General features: G+C 59.8%; 1 protein-coding gene across 1 annotated transcript; it reads left to right on the top strand.

Annotated features, from left to right (window-relative positions):
• Positions 1 to 2,016: 2,016 nt before the first annotated feature.
• Positions 2,017 to 27,014, top strand: LOC309888991 (helicase SRCAP-like; the record flags this gene model as incomplete). The annotated part of the gene is made up of 16 exons (XM_082781651.1): positions 2,017 to 2,113; positions 5,252 to 5,317; positions 5,434 to 5,594; positions 8,915 to 9,100; positions 12,535 to 12,720; positions 14,893 to 15,033; positions 16,287 to 16,476; positions 17,906 to 18,033; positions 18,143 to 18,218; positions 21,049 to 21,138; positions 22,959 to 23,054; positions 24,110 to 24,426; positions 24,527 to 24,704; positions 25,153 to 25,251; positions 26,183 to 26,281; positions 27,004 to 27,014. The coding sequence occupies exons 4-16, from the start codon at positions 8,930 to 8,932 to the stop codon at positions 27,012 to 27,014; spliced, it is 1,782 nt and encodes a 593-aa protein (XP_082637777.1). The 5' UTR covers positions 2,017 to 2,113; positions 5,252 to 5,317; positions 5,434 to 5,594; positions 8,915 to 8,929.
• Positions 27,015 to 27,332: the final 318 nt, after the last annotated feature.

Raw genomic sequence — 27,332 nt, 5'->3', positions numbered from 1 at the left:
GCTCTGGGGGGTTAGGGCTGTAGGGGATTGGGACTACAGAGGATTAGGGGGGGCTATAAGGGATTGGGGAGTTCTAGGGGATTAGGGGGGTGATAGGGGTCACGTGGGTTATAGGGGATTTGGGGGAGTTAGAGGGGATTGGGGGGGGCTATAGGGGTCACATGGCCTATAGGGGATGTGGGGGTCTAGGGGGGGGGTCAGATGGGCTATAGGGGCTTTGGGGGGGGTCTGTAGAGGTCACGTGGGTTATAGGGGAATGTGGGGCAGCTATAGGGGTCGCAGTCCCTGAGGATCGTATTGGGGCTGGAGGGGTTACAGTGTCTATAGGGGACGCCCCCACCCCCCTCCTGTGCCCGCATTGGGTGGAGCCTGGGGGGGTGGGAGGGGTCCCCAAAATTTTGGGGGGTCCCATAGGGGTTTGAGGGGTTGAAGGGGATTGGGGGGGGGTCATATGGTCACATGGGAGGGGGGATTTGGGGTTGGGGGTTATGGGGCAGTGCCCCATAGCGTGACCACCCCCACCAAATGGGGGTGATGTGGGCTGGGGACCCCCAAAATGGGGGTGCTCAGGGGCTTGGGGACCTCCCATGAGCCCCTGGGACTGGCTCAATATGGCTGCCCTCCCTGGGCTCACCCAACATGGCCGCCTTCACATGATCCCCCAGGCCACTGTGGCCCCCTCCTCAGCCTCTAGCCCTAATCCAAGATGGCTGCCGTCCCATGAGCCTCCAGGCCTGGCCCAACATGGCTGCCATCCCATGAACCTCATGCCCACATCAAATATGGCTGCCATCCCATCAGCCCCTGGGGCTGACCCAACATGGCTGCCATCCCGTGAGCCTCTTGCCCAAATCCAATATGGCCGCCTTCCCATGATCCTCCAGGCTTGACTTAACATGGCTGCTATCCCATGAGCATCCAGCCCTAATCCAAGATGGCCACCATCCCATGATCCTCCAAGCCTGACCCAACATGGCCACCATCCCATGAGCCTCTAGCCCATACCCAAGATGGCTGCCATCCCATCAGCCCCTGGGGCTGACCCAACATGGCCACCCTCCCATGAGCCTCCAGCCCAAACTCAATATGGCTGACTTCCCATGATCCTCTAGGCCTGACCCAAGATGGCTGCCATTCCACGAGCCTCTTGCCCATATCCAAGATGGCTGCCATCCCATCAGCCCCTGGAGCTGACCCAACATGGCTGCCACTGTGAGCCACTTGCCCGAATCCAATATGGCCGCCTTCCCATGATCCTCTAGGCCTGCCCCAACATGGCTGCCATCCCATCAGCCCCTGGTGCTGACCCAACATGGCCACTGCCCAATGAGCCTGCTGCCCTAATCCAATATGGCTGCCTTCCCATCAGTGCCTGGGGCACACCAAACATGGCCGCCATCCCATGAGCCTCTTGCCCTCATCCAATATGGCTGCCTTCCCATGATCCTCCAGGCCTGACCCAAGGTGGCTGCCATCCCATCAGCCTCTTGCCCTCATCCAATATGGCCGCCATCCCATGACCCCTTGGGGCTGACCCAACATGGCTGCCACCCCAGGAGCCTCTTGCCCAAACCTAACATGGCCGCCTTCCCACGAGCCCCTGGGGCTGACCCAAGATGGCCGCCACCCCAGGAGCCTCTTGCCCATACCCAAGATGGCCGCCTTCCCACGATCCCCTAGGCCTGCCCCAACATGGCGGCCCCCTCTTCAGCCTCTTGCCCTGCCCCAACATGGCCGCCGTCCCATCATGCCCCGGGGCCGCTCCCCATGTCCCACCCGTAGTCCTCCTCCCCCTCCTCCGGACTCCATTTCCCATCACCCCCCGCTCCCTCTTCTCGCGAGACCCTCCCTCACCTCCCGCGCAGGCGCCGCCCACCAGGGGGGGCGTTCCCGCGCGCCACGCGCCTCCCGCCATCTTCCCCCCGCCTCCCGCGCTCCCCAAGCCTCGCGAGACCTCCCCCCTCCCCCCCCTTTCCCCTTCCCCCTCTCCCACCCCCGCCGCCAACTCTCGCGAGACCCTCCGGGCCCCGCCCCCTTCTCGCGGGAGCGCGGCGCGGCGGCGGCGGCCGCCGCCATTTTGCCGCTGGCTCGGGCGCCGCGGACTCCATTTCCCGTGAGCCCCTCGAACGGGGAGGGGGGGGGGGGGGAGCCCGGGAGGCGGCGGCGGCGGCGGCGGCGGGGGCGGGCGCGGGGCCGGAGGCCGGCGGCGGGCAGAGGGAGGGGAGGGGAGGGGAGGGGAGGGAGGCGGTGGGTGTGGGGGGGGGGGGTGGGGGGCCGGGGGGAGGGAGGGAGGCAGAGCGGCGGGGCGGGAGCCGGCCGCCATTTTGCGGCGGATGGCGGCGGATCCGCGGCGGGGCTGAGGCCGAGCCCGGCGGCGGCGGCGGCGGCGGCGGAGCGGGAGGAGCCTCCCCCCTCCCCCTCCTCCTCCCCGTCCCGACGCCCCCACCCCCCTCCCCCCCCCCTCAGCGTGTGGCACCGCGGCTCCCCCCCCTCTCCCCGCCCGCCCAGGTAAGATGGCGGCGCCCCCCCCCTCCCCCCTTTCCCCCTTCTCCTTCCTCCGGTACCGGCGGCCCCGCCCCCTCCCCCCCCCCCCCCCGGTCCCTTCCCGCCTCCCCGGGCAAAGGGCGGGAAGCGGCCGGCAGGGGACGGGGCCGCGCTGAGGTGAGGGGGGGGGGAAACGGGACCCGGTGTGAGGGAAATTGGGGGTTAAAGGGGGAAATGGGGGGTTAAAGGGGGAAATGGGGGGTTAAAGGGGGAAACGCGGGGTGTGTGGGGGGGGAAGGGTCGCAAAATGAGGTGGAAGGGAGTCAAAATGAGGTGAAAGGGTCCCAAAATGAGGTAAAGGGGGGTTAAAAGAGGTGGAAGGGTCCCGGAATGAGGTAAAAGTGCCCCGGTGTGAGGTGAGGGGTCTTTAAATGAAGTAAAATGTCCCGAAATGAGGTAAAGGGGTCCCGGTGTGAGGTGAGGGGTATTTAAATGAAGTAAAAAGGTCCCAAAATGAGATAAAAGTGCCCCGGTTTGAGGTGAGGGGTCCCAAAATGCGGTAAAGGAGTCTTGGTGTGAGGTAAAAGGGCCTGAAAATGAGGTAAAAGTGCCCCGGTGTGAGGTGAGGGGTCTTTAAATGAAGTAAAAACCTCCCAAAATGAGGTAAAAGTGCCCCGGTTTGAGGTGAGGGGTCCTCAAATGAAATAAAATGAGATAAAGGGGTCCCGGTGTGAGGTGAGGGGTCTTTAAATGAAGCAAAATGTCCCGAAATGAGGTGAGGAGTCCTTACGTGAGGTAAAAGGGCCCCGAAATGAGGTAAAAGTGCCCCGATTTGAGGTGAGGGGTCTTTAAATGAAGTGAAATGTCCCGAAATGAGGTAAAGGGGTCCCGGTTTGAGGTGAGGGGTCCCAAAATGAGGTAAAGTAGTCCTGGTGTGAGGTGAAGAGTCCTTAAATGAGGTAAAAGGGCCCCGAAATGAGGTAAAAGTGCCCCAGTTTGAGGTGAGGGGTCCTCAAATGAGGTAAAAGGGCCCTGGTGTGAGGCGAGGGGTCCTTAAATGAAGTAAAATGTCCCAAAATGAGGTAAAGGGGTCCTTTCGTGAGGTGAGAGGTCCTTATGTGAGGTAAAAGGGCCCCAAAATGAGGTAAAGGAGTCCCAGTGTGAGGTGAGGGGTGTTTACGTGAGGTAAAAGGGTCCCAAAATGAGGTAAAAGGGCCCCGGGTTGAGGTGAGGGGTCTTTAAATGAAGCAAAATGTCCCAAAATGAGGTGAGGGGTCCTTTTGTGAGGTAAAAGTGCCCCGGTTTGAGGTGAGGGGTCCCAAAATAAGGTGAAGGAGTCCCAGTGTGAGGTGAAGAGTTCTTAAATGAGGTAAAAGGGTCCCAAAATGAAGGAAAGGAGTCCTGGTTTGAGGTTAGGGGTCCCAAAATGAGGTAAAAAGGTCCCAAAATAAGGTTAAGGGTCCCGGTGTGAGGTGAGGGGGGGTTAAATGAGGTAAAAGGGTCCCAAAATGAGGTAAAGGGGTCCTTAAATGAGGTGAGGGGGTCCTAAAGAGAGTTAAAAGGGTCCCAAAAGGAGGTCGGGGGGTCCCGGTGTGAGGTAAAAGGGTCCCATAATAAAGTAAAAGGATCCTGGTGTGAGGTGAGGGGTCCTAAAATGAGTTAAGAGAGTCCTGGTGTGAGGTAAAAGGGTCCTGAAATGAGGTGGGGGGTCCCAAAATGGGGTAAAAAGGTCCCAAAATGAGGTGAGGGGGTCCCGGTGTGGGGTAACGGGGCAGGTTTGGGGTAAAGGGGGCTTGAAGTGAGGTGATGGGGTCCTGATATGAGGTAAAAGGGTCCCAAAATGAGGTGAGGGAGTCCCCAAAAAAAGGTAATGGGGTCCTGGGGTGAGGTGGTGGGGTTGGTTTGGGGTAAAGGGGTCCCTGCGGGCGATAACAGGGCCGTTTTGGGGTAAAAAAGTGTAAATCTGAGGTGATGGGGTCTTGATATGAGGTAAAGGGACCCTAATTGGTGATAATAGGGTCAGCGTCAGGTAATGGGGTCCTGGTGGGGAATAAGGGGATTGGGGGGAGGTAAGGGGGCTGTTTTGGGGTAAAAGGGGCCCAATATGGGACAGCAGGGTCCAGGTATGAGATAACAGGGCCGGTGTGAGGTAATGGGGTCCTGATATGAGGTAAAAGGGCTGTTTTGGGGTAAAAAGGGGACAGTATGGGACAATGGGGTCCGGATATGGGATATCGGGGTTGGTGTGAAGTAATGGGGTCCTGCTAGGAGGTAATGGGGCTGTTTTGGGGTAAAAAGAGCCTAATATGGGATAAGGGGATCCTGATATGGGATAACGGGGTCCCAATATGAGGTAACAGGGCTGTTTTGGGGTAAAAGGGCCCAATATGGGACAACGGGGTCGCGATAAGCAATAATGGGGTTCCGACATGAGGTAACAAGGCCATTTTGGGGTAAAAAGAGCCTAATATGGGATAAGGGGATCCTGCTGTGGGATAATGGGGCCGGTGTGAGGTAACGGGGTCCCAATATGAGGTAAAAGGGTTGTTTTGGGGTAAAAAGGGCCCAATATGGGACAACGGGGTCGCGATAAGCAATAATGGGGTCCTGATATGAGTTCATAAGGCCATTTTGGGGTAAAAAGGGCCCGATATGGGACAACAGGGTCCCGCTGCGAGCTAAACATGCCCCGCTCTGAGGTAATAAGCCCCCAAAACGCCGCATTTTGGGGCCAAAACCCCCAATTTTGGCCTCCCCCCCCCTCCAGGAGCGCCCCCCGCCGACACCGTGGAAGTGGAGTGTGAGGAGGACGAGGAGGGCCCAGCGCACACAGGTGGGTGCTCAGCTCCCCCGGGGGGGGCACCCAAGGGTGCTGGGCGACCCCTAAAGTCAGGGGGCGACCCCTAAAATCGGGGGGCGACCCTAAATGTCCCCCCCCCACCCCTCCAGGCGGCTCGGCGGAGCGCAGGCTGGGCCGCCAGGGCGCCCAGGAGCTGGACGGCTCCTCCCGGCGGCCGCCGGAGCAGGATGAGGCCCCTTCCTCTCAGCAGCCCCTGGGGCCCGCGGGCCCCCCCGGGGCCCCCCCCCAGCACCCGCCGCTGCGCCCCGAGGTGAGTGCGAGCCCCCCGAGTTCGGGTACGGACCCCAAATGGGGTGAGGGGGCCCCAAATCGCACCCACGGCCTCCCCCCGGTTGATTTGGGAGCCCAAAGCCCCCCCAAACTGCTCGTAGCCCCCCCCAAATCTCACCCAGATCCCTTAAAGCCCCCCCAAACCTCACCCAAAGCCCCCGAAAACTGCTCATAGCCCCCCCAAATCTCAGCCAGATCCCTTAAAGCCCCCCCAAACCTCACCCAAAGCCCCCCCAAACTGCTCGTAGCCCCCCCAAATCTCACCCAGACCCCACAAAGTCCCCCCAAATCTCACCCATGACCCCTGTAGCCCCCCCAAACCTCACCCAAACCCCTCGTAGCCCCCCCAAATCTCACCCACAGTTCCCAAAGCCCCCCCAAACTGCTCGTAGCCCCCCCCAAAGGCCCCCCAAACTGCTCGTAGCTCCCCCAAATCTCACCCAAACCCCTCAAAGCCCCCCCAAACATCACCCAAACCCCACAAAGCCCCCCCAAATCTCACCCACACTCCCCAAAGCCACCCCCAAACTGCTCATAGCCCCCCCAAAGGTCCCCCAAACTGCTCGTAGCTCCTCATAAATCTCACCCAGACACCACAAAGGCCCCCCAAATCTCACCCAAACCCCACAAAGCCCCCCCAAATCTCACCCATGACCCCTGTAGCCCCCCCAAACCTCGTCCAAAACCCCCCAAATTTCACCCAAACCCCACAAAGCCCCCCCAAATCTCACCCAAGTTCCCCCAAATCCTGCCCAAACCCCAAAAAGGCCCCCCAAATCTCACCCAAACCCCACAAAGCCCCCCCACATCTCACCCATGACCCATGTAGCCCCCCCCAAACCTCACCCAAAGCTCCACCAAATCTCACCCAAACCTCACCCAAAGCCCCCCAAATCTCACCCAAACGCCTCGTAGCCCCCCAAAACCTCACCCATACCCCTCGTAGCCCCCCCCAGACTCGTGTGTGACCCCCCCAAACTCATCTGCATACCCTATAGATCCCCTAATATGCCTTTAAGCCCCCCTGAATCTCACCTCCAGCCCTCAAAGCCCCCCCAAACCCAACCCAGAACCCCCAAAGCCCCCCCAAATCTCCTCTCTGTGCCCTACAGACCCCTTAAGACTCATTTCACCCCCCCCAGAGCCCCCCAAGATCTCATCTGCACCCCCCATAAGCTCCCCAGGAGTCATCTGGGTCCCCCAAACCTCACCCAGAGCCCCCACAGCCCCCCCACATCCCACTTAATCCCACCTAATCCCCCCATAGCCCCCCCAAATCTCCCCATAACTCCCCCCAAACCCCCATAGCCCCCCCCATGTCCCCGTAGGGCCCCCCAAATCCCACTTAATCCCACCTAATCCCTCCATAGCCTCCCAAATCCCACCTAATCCTCCCAAATCTCCCCCATAGCCCCCCCAAATCCCACCTAATACTCCTATAGCCCCCCCCAAATCCCATCTAATCGCTCTGTAGCCCCCCAAATCGCCTCAAAATCCCACCTGATGCCCCCCAGACCCCTATAACTACCCCAAAACCCCCCATAATTGCCCCCAAATCCCCCCAAAATCCCACCTGATCCCCCCAAATCCCCATAACTCCCCCTATGTCCCCCACAGCCCCCCCAAATTCCATCTAATCCCCTCATAGCCCCCCAAATCCCACCTAATCCTCCCAAATCTCCCCTATAGCCCCCCCAAATCCCACCTAATCCCCCTATAGCCCCCCCAAATCCCATCTAATCACCCTATAGCCCCCGAAATCTCCCCAAAATCCCACCCGATCTGCCCCAAACCCCCATAACTCCCCCCAAATCCCCCCAAAATCCCACCTGATCCCGCTCAAATCCCCGTAACTCCCCCCATGTCCTCCATAGCCCCCCCCAGATCCCACTAAATCCCACCTAATCTCCCCATACCCCCCCTAAATCTCCCCATAACTCCCCCCAAATCCCCATAGCCCCCCCAGATCTCCCCCAAATCCCACCTGATTGCCCCCAAACCCCCATAACTCCCCCCATGTCCCCCACAGGCCCCCCCAAATCCCACTTAATCCCACCTAATCCCCCCATAGCCCCCCAAATCCCACCTAGTCCTCCCAAATCTCCCCCATAGCCCCCCCAAATCTCACCTAATCCCACTATAGCCCCCCCAAATCCCATCTAATTGCCCTATAGCCCCCCAAATCGCCCCCAAATCCCACCCGATCCGCCCCAAACCCCCATAACTCCCCCCATGTCCCCCACAGGCCCCCCCAAATCCCACTTAATCCCACCTAATCCCCCCATAGCCCCCCAAATCCCACCTAGTCCTCCCAAATCTCCCCCATAGCCCCCCCAAATCTCACCTAATCCCACTATAGCCCCCCCAAATCCCATCTAATTGCCCTATAGCCCCCCAAATCGCCCCCAAATCCCACCCGATCCGCCCCAAACCCCCATAACTCCCCCCATGTCCCCCACAGGCCCCCCCAAATCCCACTTAATCCCACCTAATCCCCCCATAGCCCCCCAAATCCCACCTAGTCCTCCCAAATCTCCCCCATAGCCCCCCCAAATCTCACCTAATCCCACTATAGCCCCCCCAAATCCCATCTAATTGCCCTATAGCCCCCGAAATCTCCCCAAAATCCCACCCGATCTGCCCTAAATCCCCCAAAAATCCCATCTGATCCCCCCAAATCCCCATAACTCCCCCCATGTCCCCCATAGGCCCCCCCAAATCCCACTTAATCCCATCTAATCCCCTTATAGCCCCCCCAAATCCCATCTAATCGCTCTATTGCCCCCCAAATCGCCCCAAAATCTCACCTGATGCACCCCAGACCCCCATAACTCCCCCCAAATTCCCCCAAAATCCCACCTGATGCCTCCAAACCCCCATTACTCCCCCCAAATCTCCCCAAAACCCCCATTACTCCCCCCAAATCTCCCCAAAACCCCCATAACTCCCCCCAAATCTCCCCAAAATCCCACCTGATCCCTCCCAAACCCCCATAACTCCCCCCAAACCCCTCATATCCCCCCGAAATCTCCCCCAAACACCACTTGACACTCCCCAAAATCCCACCCCAACCCCCCCAAACCCCCATAAGCCCCCCCGTAACCCCTCCAAATCTCCCCCAAATCCCCCCCATCCCCCCCAAACCCCCATAACCCCCCCCGTAACCCCTCCAAACCTCCCCCAGCGCCCCGTAACCCCCCCAAATCCCACCTAAACCCCCCAGATCCCTTCCCATCTCCCCCCAAACCTCCCCAAATCCCCCCCGGGAGCCCCCCCTGACCCCCCCCCCGTGTCCCGCAGCTCCCCGCAGGCAGAATGACGGGCAGCAACCCGGTGTCCCCCGCCTCCTCGGGCTCCCCCGGCAGCGTCTCGCCCCCCGCCTCCTCCCCCGCCGCCCCCTCCCGGCCCGATGGCCCCCCCGGCCCCCCCGAGCCCCCCAGCCTCTGGGACAAGACCCACGCCGAGATCGCCGAGCAGGCCAAGCATGTGAGCGATGCCTTTTTGGGGTCGATTCCGGGGTTTTGGGGTCGATTCTGGGGGTCTTGGGGAAATTCCAGGGGGGTTTAGGGTTGATCCCGGGGGGTTTGGGGTCGATTCTGGGATTTTGGGGTCGATCCTGAGGGTTTGGGGTCGATCCCGGGATTTTGGGGTCGGTTCCGGGGGTTTTGGGATGGATTCTGGGGGGTTTGGGGTCGGTTCCGGGGGGTTTGGGGTTGGTTCTGGGGGGTTTGGGGTGGATTCCGAAGGGTTTGGGGTCGATTCCAGGGGATTTGGGGTTGATCCCGGAGGGTTTGGGGCCGATCCTGGGATTTTGGTGTTGATTCAGGGGGGTTTGGGGTCGATTCTGGGGGTTTGGGGTCGATCCCGGGGGTTTTGGGGTCGGTTCTGGGGGATTTGGGGTCGATTCCAGGATTTTGGGGTCAGTTCCGGGGGGTTTGGGGTCGATCCCGGGGGTTTTTGGGGTTGATTTGGGGTTGGTTCCGGGGGGTTTGGGGTCAATTCCAGGGGGTTTGGGGTCGGTTCCAGGGGGTTTGGGGTCGTTTCCGGGGGTTTTGGGGTCAGTTCTGGGGATTTTGGGGTTGATCCCGGGATTTTGGGGTCGGTTCCGGGGGTTTTGGGAGGGAGTGTGGGAGTTTTGGGATCGATTCTGGGGCTTTGGGGTCGATTCCTAGGGGTCTTGGGGAAATTCCGGAGGGTTTGGGGTCGATCTCGGGATTTTGGGGTCGGTTCCGGGGGTTTTGGGATGGATTCTGGGGGTTTGGGGATCGATTCTGGGATTTTGGGGTCGGTTCCGGGGGGTTTGGGGTGGATTCTGGAGGTTTTGGGGTCGATTCTGGGAGGTTTGGGGGTCGGTTCCGGGGGTTTTGGGGTGGACTCTGGGGGTTTTGGGGTGGATTCTGGGGTTTTGGGGCAGGCTCAACCTTATAATAGACAGCCGAGAATCTCTGCTCTAATAGGGGTGGGTTGGGGGGGGATCAGGGTGACAAAGGGGGGCTTTTGGGGGGCTTTTAGGGAGTTTTGAGCGATAAATGGGGCTGGTGGGACCCTATAGAAAGCCCTATAGATTTTTTCAGGGGTTTGGGGGGAGTTTTGGGGGATTTAGGGGGTTTGGGAGGGGATTTAGGGGGGTTTTGCGGGATTTAGGGGGTTTGGGGGGAATTTTGGGGGGGATTTAGGGGGTTTTGGGGTTGGCTCAAGCTTATAGCAGCCAGCTGAGAATCTCTGCTCCAACCTGGGTCTGGTTTTGGGGGAAAAATGGGGGATTTGGGGTAAGTTTAGGGGGTTTGGGGTGATAAGTGGGGTTGCTCAGCCCTGTAGTAGGGCTCAGAGGAGGTCTGGCCCTACATGGGCCTCGTTTTGGGGGAATTTAGGGAAAAATTGGGAGCAGCAGGGCATGGTGGGGGCTTTGGGGTTGATTTGGGGTGGGCTTTGGGGGCACTTCGGGGGGTTTGGAGGGATTTAGGGTGGTTTTGGGGGCATATAGAGTGGGTTTGGGGATGTTTTAAGGTGGCTTTGGAGGATTTGGGGTAGTTTGGGGAGGATTTGGGGTGGCTTGGGGGTATTTAGGGAGATTTTTGAAGGATTTAGGGTTGTTTTGGGGTGCTTTGAGGTGGTTTTAGAGGTATTTAGAGGGATTTTTTGAGGGTCTGGGGTGGCTTAGGGATATTTAGGGGAATATTTGAGGGATTTAAGGTGGTTTTGGGGGCATATAGAATGGGTTTGGGGATGTTTTGGGGTGGCTTGGGGGTGTTTAGGGAGATTTTTGAGGGATTTTGGGTGGTTTTGAAAGCATATAGAGTGGGCTTTGGGAGGAATTGGTGGGGTTTGGGGAGGATTTGGGGTGGCTTTGGGGTACTTAGGGGGATTTTTGAGGGTTTTAGGGTGGTTTGGGGGGCATTTAGAGTGATTTTTTGAGGATTTGGGGTGGCTTTGGGGTATTTAGGGGAATTTTTGAGGGAGTTAGGGTGGCTTTGGGGTGCTTTAGGGTGGTTTTGGGGGGCATAAAGAGTTTTTTTGAGGAATTGGGGTGGCTTTGGGGTATTTAGGGGGATTTTTGAGGGTTTTAGGGTGGTTTTGAGTGCATATAGAGTGGGCTTTGGGAGAATTTGGGGTGGTTTGGGGAGGATTTGGGGTGGTTTTGGAGGATTTGGGGTGGTTTGGGGAGGAATTAGTGGGGTTTGGGGAGGCTTTGGGGTGGCTTTGGGGTACTTAGGGGGATTTTTGAGGGATTTAGGGTAGTTTTGGGTGCATATAGAGTGGGTTTTTGGAGGTTTTGGGGTGGCTTTGGAGGAATTGGTGGGGTTTGGGGAGGAATTGTTGAGGTTTGGGGAGGCTTTGGGGTGGCTTTGGGGGTATTTAGGGGATTTTTGAGGGATGTAGGGTAGTTTTGGGGGCATATAGAGTGGCTTTTTGGAGGATTTGGCGGGGTTTGGGGAGGTTTTGGGGTGGCTTTGGAGGAATTGGGAGGATTTGGCGGGGTTTGGGGAGGATTTGGGGTCGTTTGGGGAGGATTTGGGGTCGTTTGGGGAGGAATTGGGAGGATTTGGCGGGGTTTGGGGAGGATTTGGCGGGGTTTGGGGAGGATTTGGGGTGGTTTGGGGAGGATTTGGGGTCGTTTGGGGTGGAATTGGGAGGATTTGGCGGGGTTTGGGGAGGATTTGGCGGGGTTTGGGGAGGTTTTGGGGTGGCTTTGGAGGAATTGGGAGGACTTGGCGGGGTTTGGGGAGGATTTGGGGTCGTTTGGGGAGGATTTGGGGTCGTTTGGGGAGGAATTGGGAGGATTTGGTGGGGTTTGGGGAGGATTTGGCGGGGTTTGGGGAGGATTTGGGGTGGTTTGGGGAGGATTTGGGGTCGTTTGGGGTGGAATTGGGAGGATTTGGCGGGGTTTGGGGAGGATTTGGCGGGGTTTGGGGAGGATTTGGGGTGGTTTGGGGAGGAATTGGGAGGATTTGGTGGGGTTTGGGGAGGATTTGGGGTCGTTTGGGGAGGAATTGGGAGGATTTGGCGGGGTTTGGGGAGGATTTGGCGGGGTTTGGGGAGGATTTGGGGTGGTTTGGGGAGGATTTGGGGTGGCTTTGGGAGTATGTAGGGGTATCTTTGAGGGATTTAGTGTAGTTTTGGGTGCATACAGGGTGGCTTTGGGGTGGCTTGGAGATATTTAGGGGATTTCTTGAGGGATTTAGTGTGGTTTTGGGGAATTTTTGGGAGGCTTTGGGATAGCTTGGCGATATTTAGGGGATTTCTTGAGGGATTTCGGGTGGTTTTGGGGAGTTTTTGGGCGCACAGAGTGTTCTTTTTGCGGTTTGAAAGTGCTTTGGGGAGCCTTTGTGCTGCTCGGGGAGCCTTTGTGCTGCCCGGGGAGCTTTTGGGCTATTTCGGGGTGCTTTTGGGATGGGGGCCGTGACTTTGGGGCCGCGCAGGAGGCGGAGGTGGAGCACCGCGTGGCCGAGATGAAGCGCGAGGGCTTCTGGTCGCTGCGGCGCCTGCCCAAGGTGCCCGAACCGGCGCGCCCGAAGGTGCACTGGGACTACCTCTGCGAGGAGATGCAGTGGCTGGCCGCGGACTTCGCCCAGGAGCGCCGCTGGAAGCGCGGCGTGGCCCGCAAGGTGCGTCCCGACCCTATAACCGGGGGGGGTTTGGGGGTCGTTGGGGGGTTGGGGTGGTCCTAGAAGGGATGGGGGGGAAGCTGGGAGGGGGTTGGGGGTGAATTGTTCACTGTGAGGGTTGGTGGAGAAGGTCTGGGGGCGTCTAGGAGGGGTTTTGGGGTTGATTATTCCCTATAATGGTCGCTGGAGAAGGTCTGGGGCATCTAGGAGGGATTTTAGGGTCATTTGGGGTTGATTATTCCCTATAATGGCCACTGGAGAAGGTCTGGGGGCGTCTAGGAGGGGGTTTGGGAACATTTGGGGTTGGTTCAATCCTATAATGGCCACTGAAGAAGCTCTGGGGATGTCTAGGAGGGGTTTTGGGGTCATTTGGGGTTGGGTCGGCCCTATAAGGGTTGGGGGGGAAGCTCTTTTGGCATCTAGGAGGCGTTTTGGGGTTGATTATTCCCTATAATGGCCACTGGAGAAGGTCTGGGGCATCTAGGAGGGATTTTGGGAACTTTTGGGGTTGGTTCAATTCTATAATGGCCACTGAAGAGCCTCTGGGGATGTCTAGGAGTGGTTTTGGGGTCATTCGGGGTTGGGTTTGGCCCTATAAGGGTTGGTGGAGAAGGTCTGGAGGCATCTAAGAAGGTTTTTGGGGTCATTTGGGGTTGATTATTCCCTATAATGGCCACTGGAGAAGGTCTGGGGGCATCTAGGAGGGATTTGGGGGTCATTTGGGGTTGGATTTGGCCCTATAAGGGTTGGGAGAGAAGCTGGGAGGGGGTTGGGGGTGGGGTGTTCACTGTAAGGGTTGGTGGAGAAGCTCTGGGGGCGTCTAGGAGGGGGTTTGGGGTCATTTGGGGTTGGTTCAATCCTATAATGGCCACTGAAGAAGCTCTGGGGATGTCTAGGAGGGGTTTTGGGGTCATTTGGGGTTGGATTTGGCCCTATAAGGGTTGGTGGAGAAGCTCTGGGGGCATCCAAGAGGGGTTTTGGGGTCATTTGGGGTTGGGTTTGGCCCTATAAGGGTTGGTGGAGGAGCTATGGTGGCATCTAGGAGGGGTTTGGGGGGATATTTGGGGTTGGGTCGGCTCTATAAGGGTTGGTGGAGAAGCTCTGGGGGCATCTAGGAGGGGTTTTGGGGTAATTTGGGGTTGGGTTTGGCCCTATAAGGGTTGGGAGAGAAGCTGGGAGGGGTTGGGGGTGATTTGTTCACTGTGAGGGTTGGTGGAGAAGGTCTGGGGGCGTCTGGGGGGGTTTGGGGTCATTTGGGGTTGGTTCAATCCTATAATGGCCACTGAAGAAGCTCTGGGGATGTCTAGGAGGGGTTTTGGGGTCATTTGGGGTTGGGTTTGGTCCTATAAGGGTTGGTGGAGGAGTTCTGGGGGCATCTAGGAGGGGTTTTGGGGTTGATAATTCCCTATAATGGCCACTGGGGAAGGTCTGGGGATGTCTAGGAGGGGTTTCGGGGTCATTTGGGGTTGGGTTTGGTCCTATAAGGGTTGGTGGAGAAGCTCTTTTGGCATCCAGGAGGCGTTTTGGGGTTGATTATTCCCTATAATGGTCACTGGAGAAGGTCTGGGGCATCTAAGAGGGATTTTAGGGTTATTTGGGGTTGGGTCGGCCCTATAATGGTTGGTGGAGAAGCTCTGGGGGCATCTAAGAGGGGTTTTGGGGTCATTTGGGGTTGGGTTGGCCCTATAAGGGTTGATGGTGAAGGTCTGTTGGCATCTAGGAGGGGTTTTGGGGTTGATAATTCCCTGTAATGGCCTTTGGAGAAGGTCTGGGGCATCTAGGAGGGATTTTAGGGTCATTTTGGGTTGGATTTGGCCCTATAAGGGTTGGTGAGGAAGCTCTGGTGTCATCTAGGAGGGGATTAGGGGAATATTTGGGGTTAGGGCAGCCCTATAAGGGTTGGTGGAGGAGCTCTGGGGGCATCTGGGGGGGTTTTGGGGTAGATTAACCCTATAACGGCCACTGGAGCCCCTCTGGTGGCATCTGGGAGGGGTTTTGGGGACATTTGGGGTCATTTCAGCCCTATAACACTTCCCGGCGAGCTCTGGTGCCATCTAGGGCGGCTTTGGGGCCGCACCCTTGGGCTCCCCGAGGTCGCGCGCTCCTGGGGTGGCTTCGGGTGTCCCGGGGGTGCCCGTGTGGGGCTCCCCCCACCCATGGGTGCCCCCGCAGGTGGTGCGGATGGTGATGAGGCACCACGAGGAGCAGCGGCAGAAGGAGGAGCGGGCCAAGAGGGAGGAGCAGGCCAAGCTGCGCCGCGTGGCCGCCGCCATCGCCAAGGAGGTCAAGCAGTTCTGGAGCAACGTGGAGAAGGTGCGTGGCTACCAAGCGCCTCTGGGTGGCTACCAGGTGGCTACCGAGTGGCTACCAGCTCTCGGGGGACCTCCTGGGTGTCCTTCTCGCCCTGGTGGCCACCCACAGCCAGAGGGCGCCCACCGGGGCTCGGCGGCACCTCCCCGAGCACCCGTGGGCTACCAATGTCCTCGAGGTGGCCACCACGCTCTGGGCACCCACGGGTGCTCAGCACCGTGTCCCCAACCCCGTTTTGGGCCAGGAACTTTTCTGGGTGGCCACCACCCCGTGGAGCACCCTAGTGGGCTACCAAACCATCTCGGTGGCCACCATCTTCTGGTTCGCCCCGCACCCAACTGGCCTGGCCACCAAATGGTGGTGGTTGGCCACAGTGGCCGTTGGGTGTTCCTGGTGGCCCTTGGGTGCCCTTGGTGGCCATTGGGTGCTCCTTGTGGCCATTGGGTGCCCTTGGTGGCCCTTAGGATGCCGTTGGGTGCTCCCGGTGCCCATTGGGTGCCCCCAGTGGCCATTGGGTGGCCCTTGGGTTGACGTTGGGTGCTCCTGGTGGCCCTTGGGTGCCTGTTGGGTGCCCTTGGTGGCCCTCAGGTTGCCGTTGGGTGTCCCCAGTGGCCATTGGGTGCCCTTGGGTGCTCCTGGTGGCCCTTGGGTGCCCATTGAGTTGACATTGGGTGCCCTGGGTGGCCCTTGGGTTGCTATTGGGTGCTCCTGGTGGCCATTGGGTGCCCTTGGTGGCCCTTGGGTTGCCATTGGGTGGCCCTTGGGTGCCCTTGGTGGCCATTGGGTGCCTGTTGGGTGGCCGTTGGGTGCCATTGGTGGCCCTTGGGTTGATGTTGGGTGCCCTTGATGGCCATTGGGTGCCTGTTGGGTGCCCTTGGGTGCTCTTGGTGCCTCTTGGGTGGCCGTTGAGTTGACATTGGGTGCCCTGGGTGGCTGTTGGGTGCCCTTGATGGCCATTGGGTGCCTCTTGGGTGCCTTTGGTGGCCCTTGGGTGCCTCTTGGGTGCCCTTGGTGGCCCTCGGGTTGCCGTTGGGTGCCCTTGGTGGTCCTGGGGTGCCTCTTGGGTGCCCTTGGTGGCCCTTGGGTGCCTGTTGGGTGGCCGTAGGGTGCCCTTGGTGCCCATTGGGTGCCTCTTGGGTGCCCTTGTCGGCCCTTGGTGGCCCTCGCGTTGCCGTTGGGTGCCCGCTGGGCGTCCCGCCGGGCTCCCTGGTGGGCCGGGCACCCGGGCGCACTGACAGCACCCTTGGGTGCGGCAGGTGGTGCAGTTCAAGCAGCAGTCGCGGCTGGAGGAGAAGCGCAAGAAGGCGCTGGACCTGCAGCTGGACTTCATCGTGGGGCAGACCGAGAAGTACTCCGACCTGCTCAGCCGCAGCCTCAACGCCCCCCGAGCACCCACGGGTGCCCCCCGGCACCGCCCCGCCCCCGCCGCCCGCGAGGAGGACGAGGGTGGGTGCTGGGAAGGGGGGTGGGGGGCGCCCTGGGGCGGTGGGAGGGGGAGGAATGGGGGAAAATGGGGACAGGGGGCACCCTGGGGTGGGGGGGGTGGGGATATGGGGGGGTAGGGGGCACCCTGGGGTGCTGGGGGGGGGATATGGGGGGGTGGGGGGCACCCTGGGGTGCTGGGAGGGGGAGGAATGGGGGAAAATGGGGACGAGGGGCACCCTGGGGTGGTGGGGGTGGGGATATGGGGAGGTGAGGGGCACCCTGGGGTGCTGGGGGGGGGATATGGGGGGGTGGGGGGCACCCTGGGGTGCTGGGGGGGGGATATGGGGGCGTAGGGGGCACCCTGGGGTGGTGGGAGGGGGGATATGGGGGGGTGGGGGGCACCTAAGGGTGCTGGGGGGGGAGAAATGGGGGGTGAGGGGCACCCAAGGGTGCTGGGGAGGGGAGAAAAGGAGGGTGAAGGGCACCCAAGGGTGCGGAGGATGGAGATATGCGGGAGAAATGGGGGTGAGGGGCACCCATGGGTGCTGAGGATGGGGACTAATAAGGAGAAACAGGGCCGGGGGGCACCCAGGGGTGCTGATAATGGGGCTATGGGGGAGAAATGGGGATGAGGGGCACCCAAGGGTGCTGGGATGGGGAGAAATTGGGAAAAGGGGCACCCAGGGGTGTAGAGAATGGGGACAAATGGGGACAAATTGGGACCAGGAGCACCCAAGGGTGCTGAGGGTGGGGATATGGGGGACAAATGGGGATGAGGGGCACCCAAGGGTGCTGGGGATGGGGACAAATGGGGACAAGGAGCACCCGAGGGGCATGGGGGTGGGGATATGGGGGAGAAACAGGGAGCACCCAAGGGTGCCGAGGGTGGGGATATGGGGGAGACATGGGGATGAGTGGCACCCATGGGTGCTAACAACGGGGACCAACGGGGACAAGGGAGGGCAAGGAGCACCCAAGGGTGCTGGGGTGGGGAGAAATGAAGACAAATTGGGACAAGGGGCACCCAAGGGTGCTGGGGATGGGGAAAATGGGTACAAGGAGCACCCAAGGGTGCTGGAGATGGGGATATGGGGGAGGAATGGGGGTGAGGGGCACCCAAGGGTGCTGGGGATGGGGCTATAGGGGAGAAATAGGGACAAGGGGCACCCAAGGGTGCTGAGAATGGGGAATACGGAGGAGAAACGGGGACGAGGAGCACCCAAGGGTGCTGGGGACGGGGACAGACAGACGGGGGGCACCCAAGGGTGCTGGGAGAGCGCCCGGGAGCACCGCGAGCACCACCCCACCCCCATCCTGCTGCCGGGGGGTGTCTCCCAAGCACCCCCCACGGGTCCCAGCTCCCACCCAAGGGTCCCAGCTCCCACCCAAGGGTGCCGGGCGCCACCCAAGGGTGCCGGGTGCCACCCAAGGGTGCTGCCCCCCCCTCCAGACGGGGCCGTGGAGCCGCAGGAGCCGTCGGACGACGAGGCCACGCTGGCGCGGCGCCGCGAGCTGGAGCTGCTCAAGCGCGAGGGGGAGCAGCCCCTCGGGGAGCTGCTGCGCTCCCTGCCCCCAAAGGTGACCCCAAAACCCCCCAAATTGTCCCCAAAACCCCCCCAATGTCCCCAACCCCCCCCCAAAATGTCCCCAAGCCCCTCGTCACCTCCTGTCCCCCCCCCCCTTCCAGGCGCTGCTGCGCAGGGACAAGCGGCCCTGGGAGCCCCGCGAGGACGACGAGGAGTTCGCCGCCGAGGATGAGGAGGGTGAGGGGGGGGGTTTGGGGTCGGGGGGCTGGTTTTTGGGGTCAGGGGCCTCGTTTTTGGGGTCAGGGGGTGCGTTTTGGGGGTCCGGGGCCTCGTTTTTGGGTGCTGGGGGCTCGTTTTTGGGGTCCATGACCTGGTTTTTGGGGTGTGGGGCCTCATTTTTGGGGTCTGACATCTGTTATGAGAAGGCTGGGGGTTGATTTTGGGGTCTGGGATCTATTTTTTGGGGTCTGGGCTCTAGTTTTTGGGGTCTGACATCTGTTATGAGGGGGCTGGGGGTTGATTTGGGGGGTCTGGGGCCTCGTTTTTGGGGTCCGTGACCTAGTTTTGGGGTCTGGGATCTACTTTTTGGGGTCTGACATATTATGAGGGGTCCGGGACCTGGTTTTTGGGGTCTGGGGGCTCTCTTTTGGGGTCTGGGGCCTCTTTTTGGGGTCTGACATCTGTTATGAGGGGTCCGGGCCGTGGTTTTTGGGGTCTGGGGCCTCAGTTTTTGGGTGCTGGGGGCTCGTTTTTGGGGTCCATGACCTGGTTTTTCGGGTCTGGGGCTTCTCTTTTGGGGTCTGACATCTATTATGAGAAGGCTGGGGGTAGATTTTGGGGTTTGGGATCTACTTTTTGGGGTCCGTGACCTGGTTTTTGGGGTCTGGGATCTATTTTTTGGGGTCTGGGGCCTGTTTTTTGGGGTCTGACATCTGTTATGAGGAGGCTGGGGGCTTATTTGGGGGGTCTGGGGCCTTCTTTTTGGGGTCCGAGACCTATTTTTTGGGGTCTGACATATTATGAGGGGTCCGGGGCCTGGTTTTTGGGGTCTGGGGGTTCTCTTTTGGGGTCTGGGGGCTCTTTTTGGGGTCTGACATCTGTTATGAGGGCTCTGGGGCCTGGTTTTTGGGGTCCGGGGCCTGGTTTTTGGGGTCCGGGGGCTCTCTTTTGGGGTCTGGGGCCTGGTTTTTGGGTGCTGGGGGCTCGTTTTTGGGGTCCATGACCTGGTTTTTGGGGTCTGGGGCTTCTTTTTTGGGGTCTGACATCTGTTATGAGAAGGCTGGGGGTTGATTTTGGGGTCTGGGACCAAGTTTTTGGGGTCTGTGACCTGTTTTTTGGGGTCTGGGGCTTCTCTTTTGGGGTCTGACATCTGTTATGAGGAGGCTGGGGGCTTATTTGGGGGGTCTGGGGCCTTCTTTTTGGGGTCCGAGACCTATTTTTTGGGGTCTGACATACTATGAGGGGTCCGGGACCTGGTTTTTGGGGTCTGGGGGCTCTTTTTGGGGTCTGACATCTGTTATGAGGGGTCCGGGCCGTGGTTTTTGGGGTCTGGGGGCTCGTTTTTGGGGTCCGGGGCCTGGTTTTTGGGTGCTGGGTGCTCGTTTTTGGGGTCCATGACCTGGTTTTTGGGGTGTGGGGCTTCTCTTTTGGGGTCTGACATCTGTTATGAGAAGGCTGGGGGTTGATTTGGGGGGTCTGGGGCCTCTCTTTTGGGGTCTGGGACCTGGTTTTTGGGGTCCGTGACCTGTTTTTTGGGGTCTGGGGACTCGTTTTTGGGGTCTAGGACCTACTTTTTGGGGTCTGGGGGCTCGTTTTTGGGGTCTGGGGGCTCATTTTTGGGGTCTTACATCTATTCTGAGGAGGCTAGGGTATGATTTGGGGAGTCTGGGGCCTTGTTTTTGGGGTCTGTGACCTGGTTTTGGGGTCCGGGATCTACTTTTTGGGGTCTGACATATTATGAGGGGTCCGGGACCTGGTTTTTGGGGTCTGGGGGCTCTCTTTTGGGGTCTGGGGCCTCTTTTTGGGGTCTGACATCTGTTATGAGGGGTCCGGGCCGTGGTTTTTGGGGTCTGGGAGCTCGTTTTTGGGGTCCGGGGCCTCGTTTTTGGGTGCTGGGGGCTCGTTTTTGGGGTCCATGACCTGGTTTTTGGGGTCTGGGGCCTCATTTTTGCGGTCTGGGGACTCGTTTTTGGGGTCCATGACCTGTTTTTTGGGGTGTGGGGCTTCTCTTTTGGGGTCTGACATCTGTTATGAGAAGGCTGGGGGTAGATTTTGGGGTTTGGGATCTACTTTTTGGGGTCCGTGACCTGGTTTTTGGGGTCTGGGATCTACTTTTTGGGATCTGACACATTATGAGGGGTCTGGGCCCTGTTTTTTGGGGTTTGGGGCCTGGTTTTGGGGGTCTGAGGCCTCGTTTTTGGGGTCTGCCATTATTATGAGGAGCCTGGGGGTTGATTGGGGGCTCTGGGGCCAGGTTTTTGGGGTCTGGGGCCAGGTTTTTGGGGTCTGACATCTTGTTTGGGGGGATTGGGACCTGGTTTTGGGGTCTGGCGCCTGATTTGGGGCTCAGGAGCTCGTGTTTTGGGGTCAGGAGCTCGTGTTTTGGGGTCAGGAACTCGTGTTTTGGGGTCAGGAACTCGTGTTTTGGGGTCAGGAACTCGTTTTTGGGGTCGGGAACTCGTTTTTTGGGGTCAGGAGCTCGTTTTTTGGGCTCAGGAGCTCGTTTTTTTGGGGTCAGGAACTTGTTTTTTGGGGTCAGGAGCTCGTTTTGGGGGTCAGGAACTTTTTTGGGGGCTCAGGAGCTCGTTTTTTGGGCTCAGGAGCTCGTTTTTGGGCTCAGGAGCTCGTTTTTGGGCTCAGGAACTCGTTTTTTGGGCTCAGGAACTCGTTTTTTGGGCTCAGGAACTCATTTTTTGTGCTCAGGAACTCATTTTTGGGCTCAGGAGCTCATTTTTTGGCGTCGGCGAGCCATTTTTTTTGCAGTCCGGGCCCTTCTTTTGGCCTCGAGGTCTTACTTTTTGGGGTCAGGACCCCACTTTTTGGTTTTTTTTCCCCCCCCAACCCGTAGGCGAGGACGAGGAGGAGACGATCGCGGCGCAGGAGCGGCTGGAGGGCGACGTGGACCACCAGCAGGAGCTGGACGACCTGGCCCGCGAGGGTAGGAGCAGCAGCACCCTTGGGTGCCCCCAGGGCCCCCCCCCAGCACCCTTGGGTGCCCCCCGCACCTTCACAGACCCCCGCCCGCCCCCCCCGGGCTCGGGTTTGGTAGCCGGTGCGCACAGCGAGCGCCCACGGCCCCGCGGCACGGCCACGGCTCCACGGCCACGGGGAGTGGCCAGCGGGGCCTGGGGACACGGGGACACGTGGGGGGACAGGGGGACATGGGGGGGGGACAGGAGGGGTGTGGGGACACAGGGGGGGACAGGGGGACATGTGGGGGGGACAGGAGGGGCGTGGGGACACGTGGGGGGGGTGGGGGGAGACAGAAGGGACACGGGGATGTGTGGGGGACATGAAAAGGGACATGGGGACAATGGGGGGGGGACATGGGGACACGGGGGGGATGGGGACACATGTGGGGACATGAGAAGGGACATGGGGACACGAAAAGGGACATAGGGACACATGGGGGGGACAGAAGGGACATGGGGACACCTTTGGGGAGGTGTGACAAGGGGTGTGGGGACGTGGGGGGGACAAAACGGACATAGGGACACCTGTGGGGACAGGAGAAGGGACATGGGGACATGGGGGGGGACAAGGAGGGACATGGGGACACCTGTGGGGACATGGGGACACGGGTAGGGACAGGAAAAGGGACATGGGGACACGTGGGGGGGACAGAAGGGACATAGGGACACCTGTGGGGACATGAGAAGGGATATGGGGACACATGGGGGGGACAGGAGGGACATGGGGACACTTGGGGACATGAGAAGGGACATGGGGACATGTGGGGACAGGGACACATGGGGGGGACAGGAGGGGCGTGGGGACATGTGGGGGGGATGGGGACACATGTGGGGACATGAAAAGGGACATAGGGACACCTGTGGGGACAGGAGAAGGGACATGGGGACATGTGGGGACAGGGACACATGGGGGGACAGGAGGGACATGGGGATATGTGGGGACACACGTAGGGACATGAGAAGGGACATGGGGACACGTGGGGGGGGACAGAAGGGACATGAAAAGGGTCATGGACACGGGGGGGGACAGAAGGGACATGGGGACATGTGGGGGGGACAGAAGGGACACGGGGATGTGTGGGGGATGTGAAAAGGGACATGGGGATGTGTGGGGGGGACAGGAGGGACATAGGGACACATGGGGGGGACAGGAGGGACATGGGGACACAGGTGGGGACATGAGAAGGGACATGTGGGGACAGGGACACATGGGTGGGGGGACAGGAGGGACGTAGGGACACGTGTGGGGAGATGGAAAGGGACATGGGGACACATGGGGGGGGACAGAAGGGACATGGGGACATGGGGGGATGGGGACACGGGTCATGAGAAGGGATGTGGGGACATGGAGACGTGCCTGGGGACAGGAGAGAGGACACGGGGACACGTGTGGGGATGTGACACAAGAGATGTGAAAAGGGATGTGGGGACATGAGAAGGGACACGGGGACGTAGGGACATGGGAAGGGGGACATGGGGACAGGGGAAGGACACATGGGGACATGGAGAAGGGACACAGGAAGGGACATGGGATATAGGAAGGGCACGTGGGTGACAAGGGAAGGGACATGGGGACAAGGGAAGGGACGCATAGGACATGGAAGGGGACACGTAGAGCATGGAAGGACACGTGTGGGGGACATGGGAAGGACACAGGGACACGGGATGGACATGGGGACATGGAATGGACACAGGAAGGACCCGTGGGGACATGGGAGGGACATGGGGACACGGAGGGGCCCCTTGGGGACACGGAGGGGACCGTGTGCCACGCGTGTCCCCGCAGGCGCGCTGCCGATGGAGGAGCTGCTGCAGCAGTACGCCGGCGCCTTCGCCGACTCCGACTGCGACTCCCCGCGGGGCGCCAGCAGCACCCGCTCGGGTAGGGGCACCCCTGGGTGCTGGGGGGGTGCCTTGGGTGCTGGGGGGTGCCTTGGGTGCTATAGGGCCACCCTTGGGTGCCGGAGAGCCACCATTAGGTGCTATAGGGCCACCCTTGGGCGCCGTAGGGTCTTTTCTGGTCCTATATGGACACCACAGGGCCACCCTTGGGTGCTGGAGGGCCACCCTTGGGTGCCATGGGGTCTTTTCTGGTCCCATCTGGCCACCATAGGGCCACCCTTGGGTGCCAGAGGGTGTTCTCCAGACATATATGGACACCATAGGGCCACCCTTGGGTGCTGGAGGGCCACCATTAGGTGCTGGAGGGCCACCCTTGGGTGCCATAAGTTTTTTTCTGGTACTCTATGGCCACTATAGGGCCACCCTTGGGTGCTGGAGGGTGACCATTAGGTGCTGGAGGGCCACCCTTGGGTGCCATAGGGTGTTCTCTGGTACTGTATGGCCACCATAGGGCCACCATTAGGTGCTATAGGGCCACCCTTGGGTGCCATAGGGTCTGCTCTGGTCCCATATAGCCACCACAGGGCCACCCTTGGGTGCCATAGGGTCTTCCCTGGTGCCATATGGACACCATAGGGCCACCTTTAGGCGCTGTGGGGTCTTTTTTGGTGCCCTATGGCCACCATAGGGCCACCCCTGGGTGCTCTACGGTCTGCTCTGGTCCTGTATGGGCACCATAGGGCCACCCTTGGGTGCTGTAGGGTCTTTTCTGGTGCTGTGTGGCCACCACAGCGCCACCCTTGGGTGCTATAGGGCCAACCCTGGGTGCCACAGGGCCTGCTTTTACGCTGTATGGACCCTATAAGGCCACCCTTGGGTGCCATAGGGTGTTCTCTGGTCCCATATGGCCACCATAGGGCCACCCTTGGGTGCTATAGGGTGGTCCTAGGGTCCCAGATTGCCCCCATAGGTGCCGTAGGATCCCCTATAGGTGTTGTAGGGCCCCTATAGGTGCTACAGGATCCCCTATAGATGCCGTAGGGCCCCCTAGAGGTGCTGTAGGCACCCATGGGTGCCCCCCCCCACCCCCCGCAGATTCCCCGGCGGCCGACAGCGACGAGGAAGAGGAGGAGGAGGAAGAAGAAGACGAAGAGGAGGACGAAGAGGAAGAGGAGGACGAGGAGGAGGAGGAAGAAGAGGAGGAAGAAGAGGAAGAAGACGACGAGGCCGAAGCCCCCCAGCCCCCCCCCGCCCCCGAAGCCTCCTCCCCGGCCGCGGGCGCCCAGGAGCACCCCGGGGGGCCCCCACCCACCGCCCCCCCGGCGCCCCCCGCCCCCAAAAAAGAGATCACCGACATCGCCGCCGCCGCCGAGAGCCTCCAGCCCAAGGGCTACACCTTGGCCACCACCCAGGTGCCTCCCCCACTCCCCCCTTTCCCCCTCCCGTCCCCCCAGCACCCGTGGGTGCGGCCGGGCCCCAGTTTTGGGGCGTTTTGACCCGTTTTTGGGACAGGTGAAGACGCCCATCCCGCACCTGCTGCGGGGGACGCTGCGGGAGTACCAGCACATCGGGCTGGACTGGCTGGTCACCATGTACGAGAAGAAGCTCAACGGCATCCTGGCCGACGAGATGGGGCTGGGCAAGACCATCCAGACCATCTCCCTGCTCGCCCACCTGGCCTGCGAGAAGGGTGAGGGGCACCCAAGGGTGCAGGGGGGGCGTCTCCCACCGGGGCGATTACCGAAGGGGGCGTTTTGGGGGAGTTTGGGGGATTTGGCGGGGTTGCGTTGAGGTAGGTCAAGGTTGGGTTGGGCTTCGGTGGGGTTCTAGGGTCTGTTAAGGTACACTTTGAGCACCCTTGGGTGCTCTGGGGTCTTTGTAGGGTCTTCAGGGTCTATGTGGGTGCTCGTTGAGCACCCCTGGGTGCTTTGGGGTCTTCGTACAGTCTTTGTAGGGTCTTTGGTGTCCATCTGGGTAGGCTTTGAGCACCCTTGGGTGCTCTGGGGTCTTCATAGGGTCTTTGGGGTTCATCTCATTACACTTTGAGCACCCTTGGGTGCTTTGGGGTCTTCGTAGGGTCTTTTGGGGTCCATCTAGGTAGGCTTCGAGCACCCTTGGGTGCTGTGGGGTCTTTGTAGGGTCTTCAAAACCCATCTCAGAGCTCCTTGAGCCACCCTTGGGGTTGGCCAAAGCCACCCAGACCATCTCCCTGCTCGCCCACCTGGCCTGCGAGAAGGGTGAGGGGCACCCAAGGGTGCAGGGGGGGCGCCTCCCACCGGGGCTGGTTCCGAGGTTGATGTTTTGGGGGAGTTTGGGGGATTTGGCGGGGTTGCGTTGAGGTAGGTCAAGGTTGGGTTGGGCTTTGGTGGGGCTCTGGGGTCTATTTGGGTAGGCTTTGAGCACCCTTGGGTGCTCTAGGGTCTTTGTAGAGTCTTCAGGGTCTATGTGGGTGCTCGTTGAGCACCCTTGGGTGCTTTGGGGTCTTCGTACGGTCTTCATAGCGTGTTTGGGGTCCATCTCAGTACACTTTGAGCACCCTTGGGTGCTCTGGGGTCTTCGTAGGGTCATTTGGGGTCCATGTAGGTAGGCTTTGAGCACCTTTGGGTGCTCTAGGATCTTCGTAGGGTCTTTGTAGGGTCTTTGGGGTCTATCTAGGTAGGCTTCGAGCACCCTTGGGTGCTCTGGGGTCTTCAGAAGGTCTTCAGGACCTTTCTCGGTACTTTTAGAGCACCTTTGGGTGCTCTAGGGTCTTTGTAGGGTCTTTGGGGTCTATCTCGGTACACTTTGAGCACCCTTGGGTGCTCTAGGATGTTCGTAGGGTCTTTGTAGGGTCTTTGGGATCTATCTCAGTACACTGTGAGAACCCTTGGGTGCTCTGGGGTCTTCATATGGTCTTTGTAGGGTCTTTGGGGTCCATCTGGGTAGGCTTTGAGCACCCTTGGGTGCTCTGGGGTCTTTGTAGGGTTGTTGTAGGGTCTTTGGGGTCTATTGAGGTGCTTGTTGAGCACCCTTGGGTGCTTTGGGGTCTTCGTACGGTCTTCATAGGCTCTTTGGGGTCCATCTCAGTACACTTTGAGCACCCTTGGGTGCTTTGGGGTCTTCGTAGGGTCTTTTGGGGTCCATCTAGGTAGGCTTCGAGCACCCTTGGGTGCTGTGGGGTCTTTGTAGGGTCTTCAAAACCCATCTCAGAGCTCCTTGAGCCACCCTTGGGGTTGGCCAAAGCCACCCAGACCATCTCCCTGCTCGCCCACCTGGCCTGCGAGAAGGGTGAGGGGCACCCAAGGGTGCAGGGGGGGCGTCTCCCACCGGGGCGATTACCGAAGGGGGCGTTTTGGGGGAGTTTGGGGGATTTGGCGGGGTTGCGTTGAGGTAGGTCAAGGTTGGGTTGGGCTTCGGTGGGGTTCTAGGGTCTGTTGAGGTACACTTTGAGCACCCTTGGGTGCTCTAGGGTCTTCGTAGGGTCTTTGTAGGGTGTTTGGGGTCTATTGAGGTGCTTGTTGAGCACCCTTGGGTGCTTTGGGGTCTTCGTACAGTCTTTGTAGGGTCTTTGGTGTCCATCTGGGTAGGCTTTGAGCACCCTTGGGTGCTCTGGGGTCTTCATAGGGTCTTTGGGGTCCATCTCATTACACTTTGAGCACCCTTGGGTGCTTTGGGGTCTTCGTAGGGTCTTTGGGGTCTATCGAGGTACACTTTGAGCACCCTTGGGTGCTTTGGGGTCTTCGTAGGGTCTTTGGGGTCCATCTCAGTACACTTTGAGCACCCTTGGGTGCTTTGGGGTCTTCGTAGGGTCTTTGGGGTCCATCTCAGTACACTTTGAGCACCCTTGGGTGCTCTAGGGTCTTTGTAGGGTCTTTGGGGTCCATCATGGTACACTTTGAGCACCCTTGGGTGCTCTGGGGTCTTCATAGGGTCTTTGTAGGGTCTTTGGTGTCTATCGAGGTAGGCTTTGAGCACCCTTGGGTGCTTTGAGGTCTTCTTTGGGTCTTTAGGATCCACCTAGGTGCTCCTTGAGCACCCTTGGGTGCTTTGGAGTCTGTACAGTCTTTGTAGGGTCTTTGGGGTCCATCTTGGTACACTTTGAGCACCCTTGGGTGCTGTAGGGTCTGTGTAGGGTCCATCTGGGTACACTGAGGTCCCTTGGGTGCTGTAGGGTCGTAGTAGGGTCGTAGTGACCTATCTCGGTGTATCTTGAGCACCCTTGGGTGCTTTGGGGTCTTCGTAGGGTCTTCGGGGTCCATCTGGGTACGCTTTGAGCACCCCAAATTCCCCCCAAACCCCCTCCAACCCCCCCCCAAACCCCCCAACCCTCCCCAAATCC

Source organism: Aythya marila (assembly GCF_965140915.1).
Source record: "Aythya marila genome assembly, chromosome: 31".
Lineage (NCBI taxonomy): Eukaryota > Metazoa > Chordata > Aves > Anseriformes > Anatidae > Aythya > Aythya marila.
Note: the sequence above shows the minus strand (reverse complement) of the source record. Positions and strands in the feature narration are given on the sequence as shown.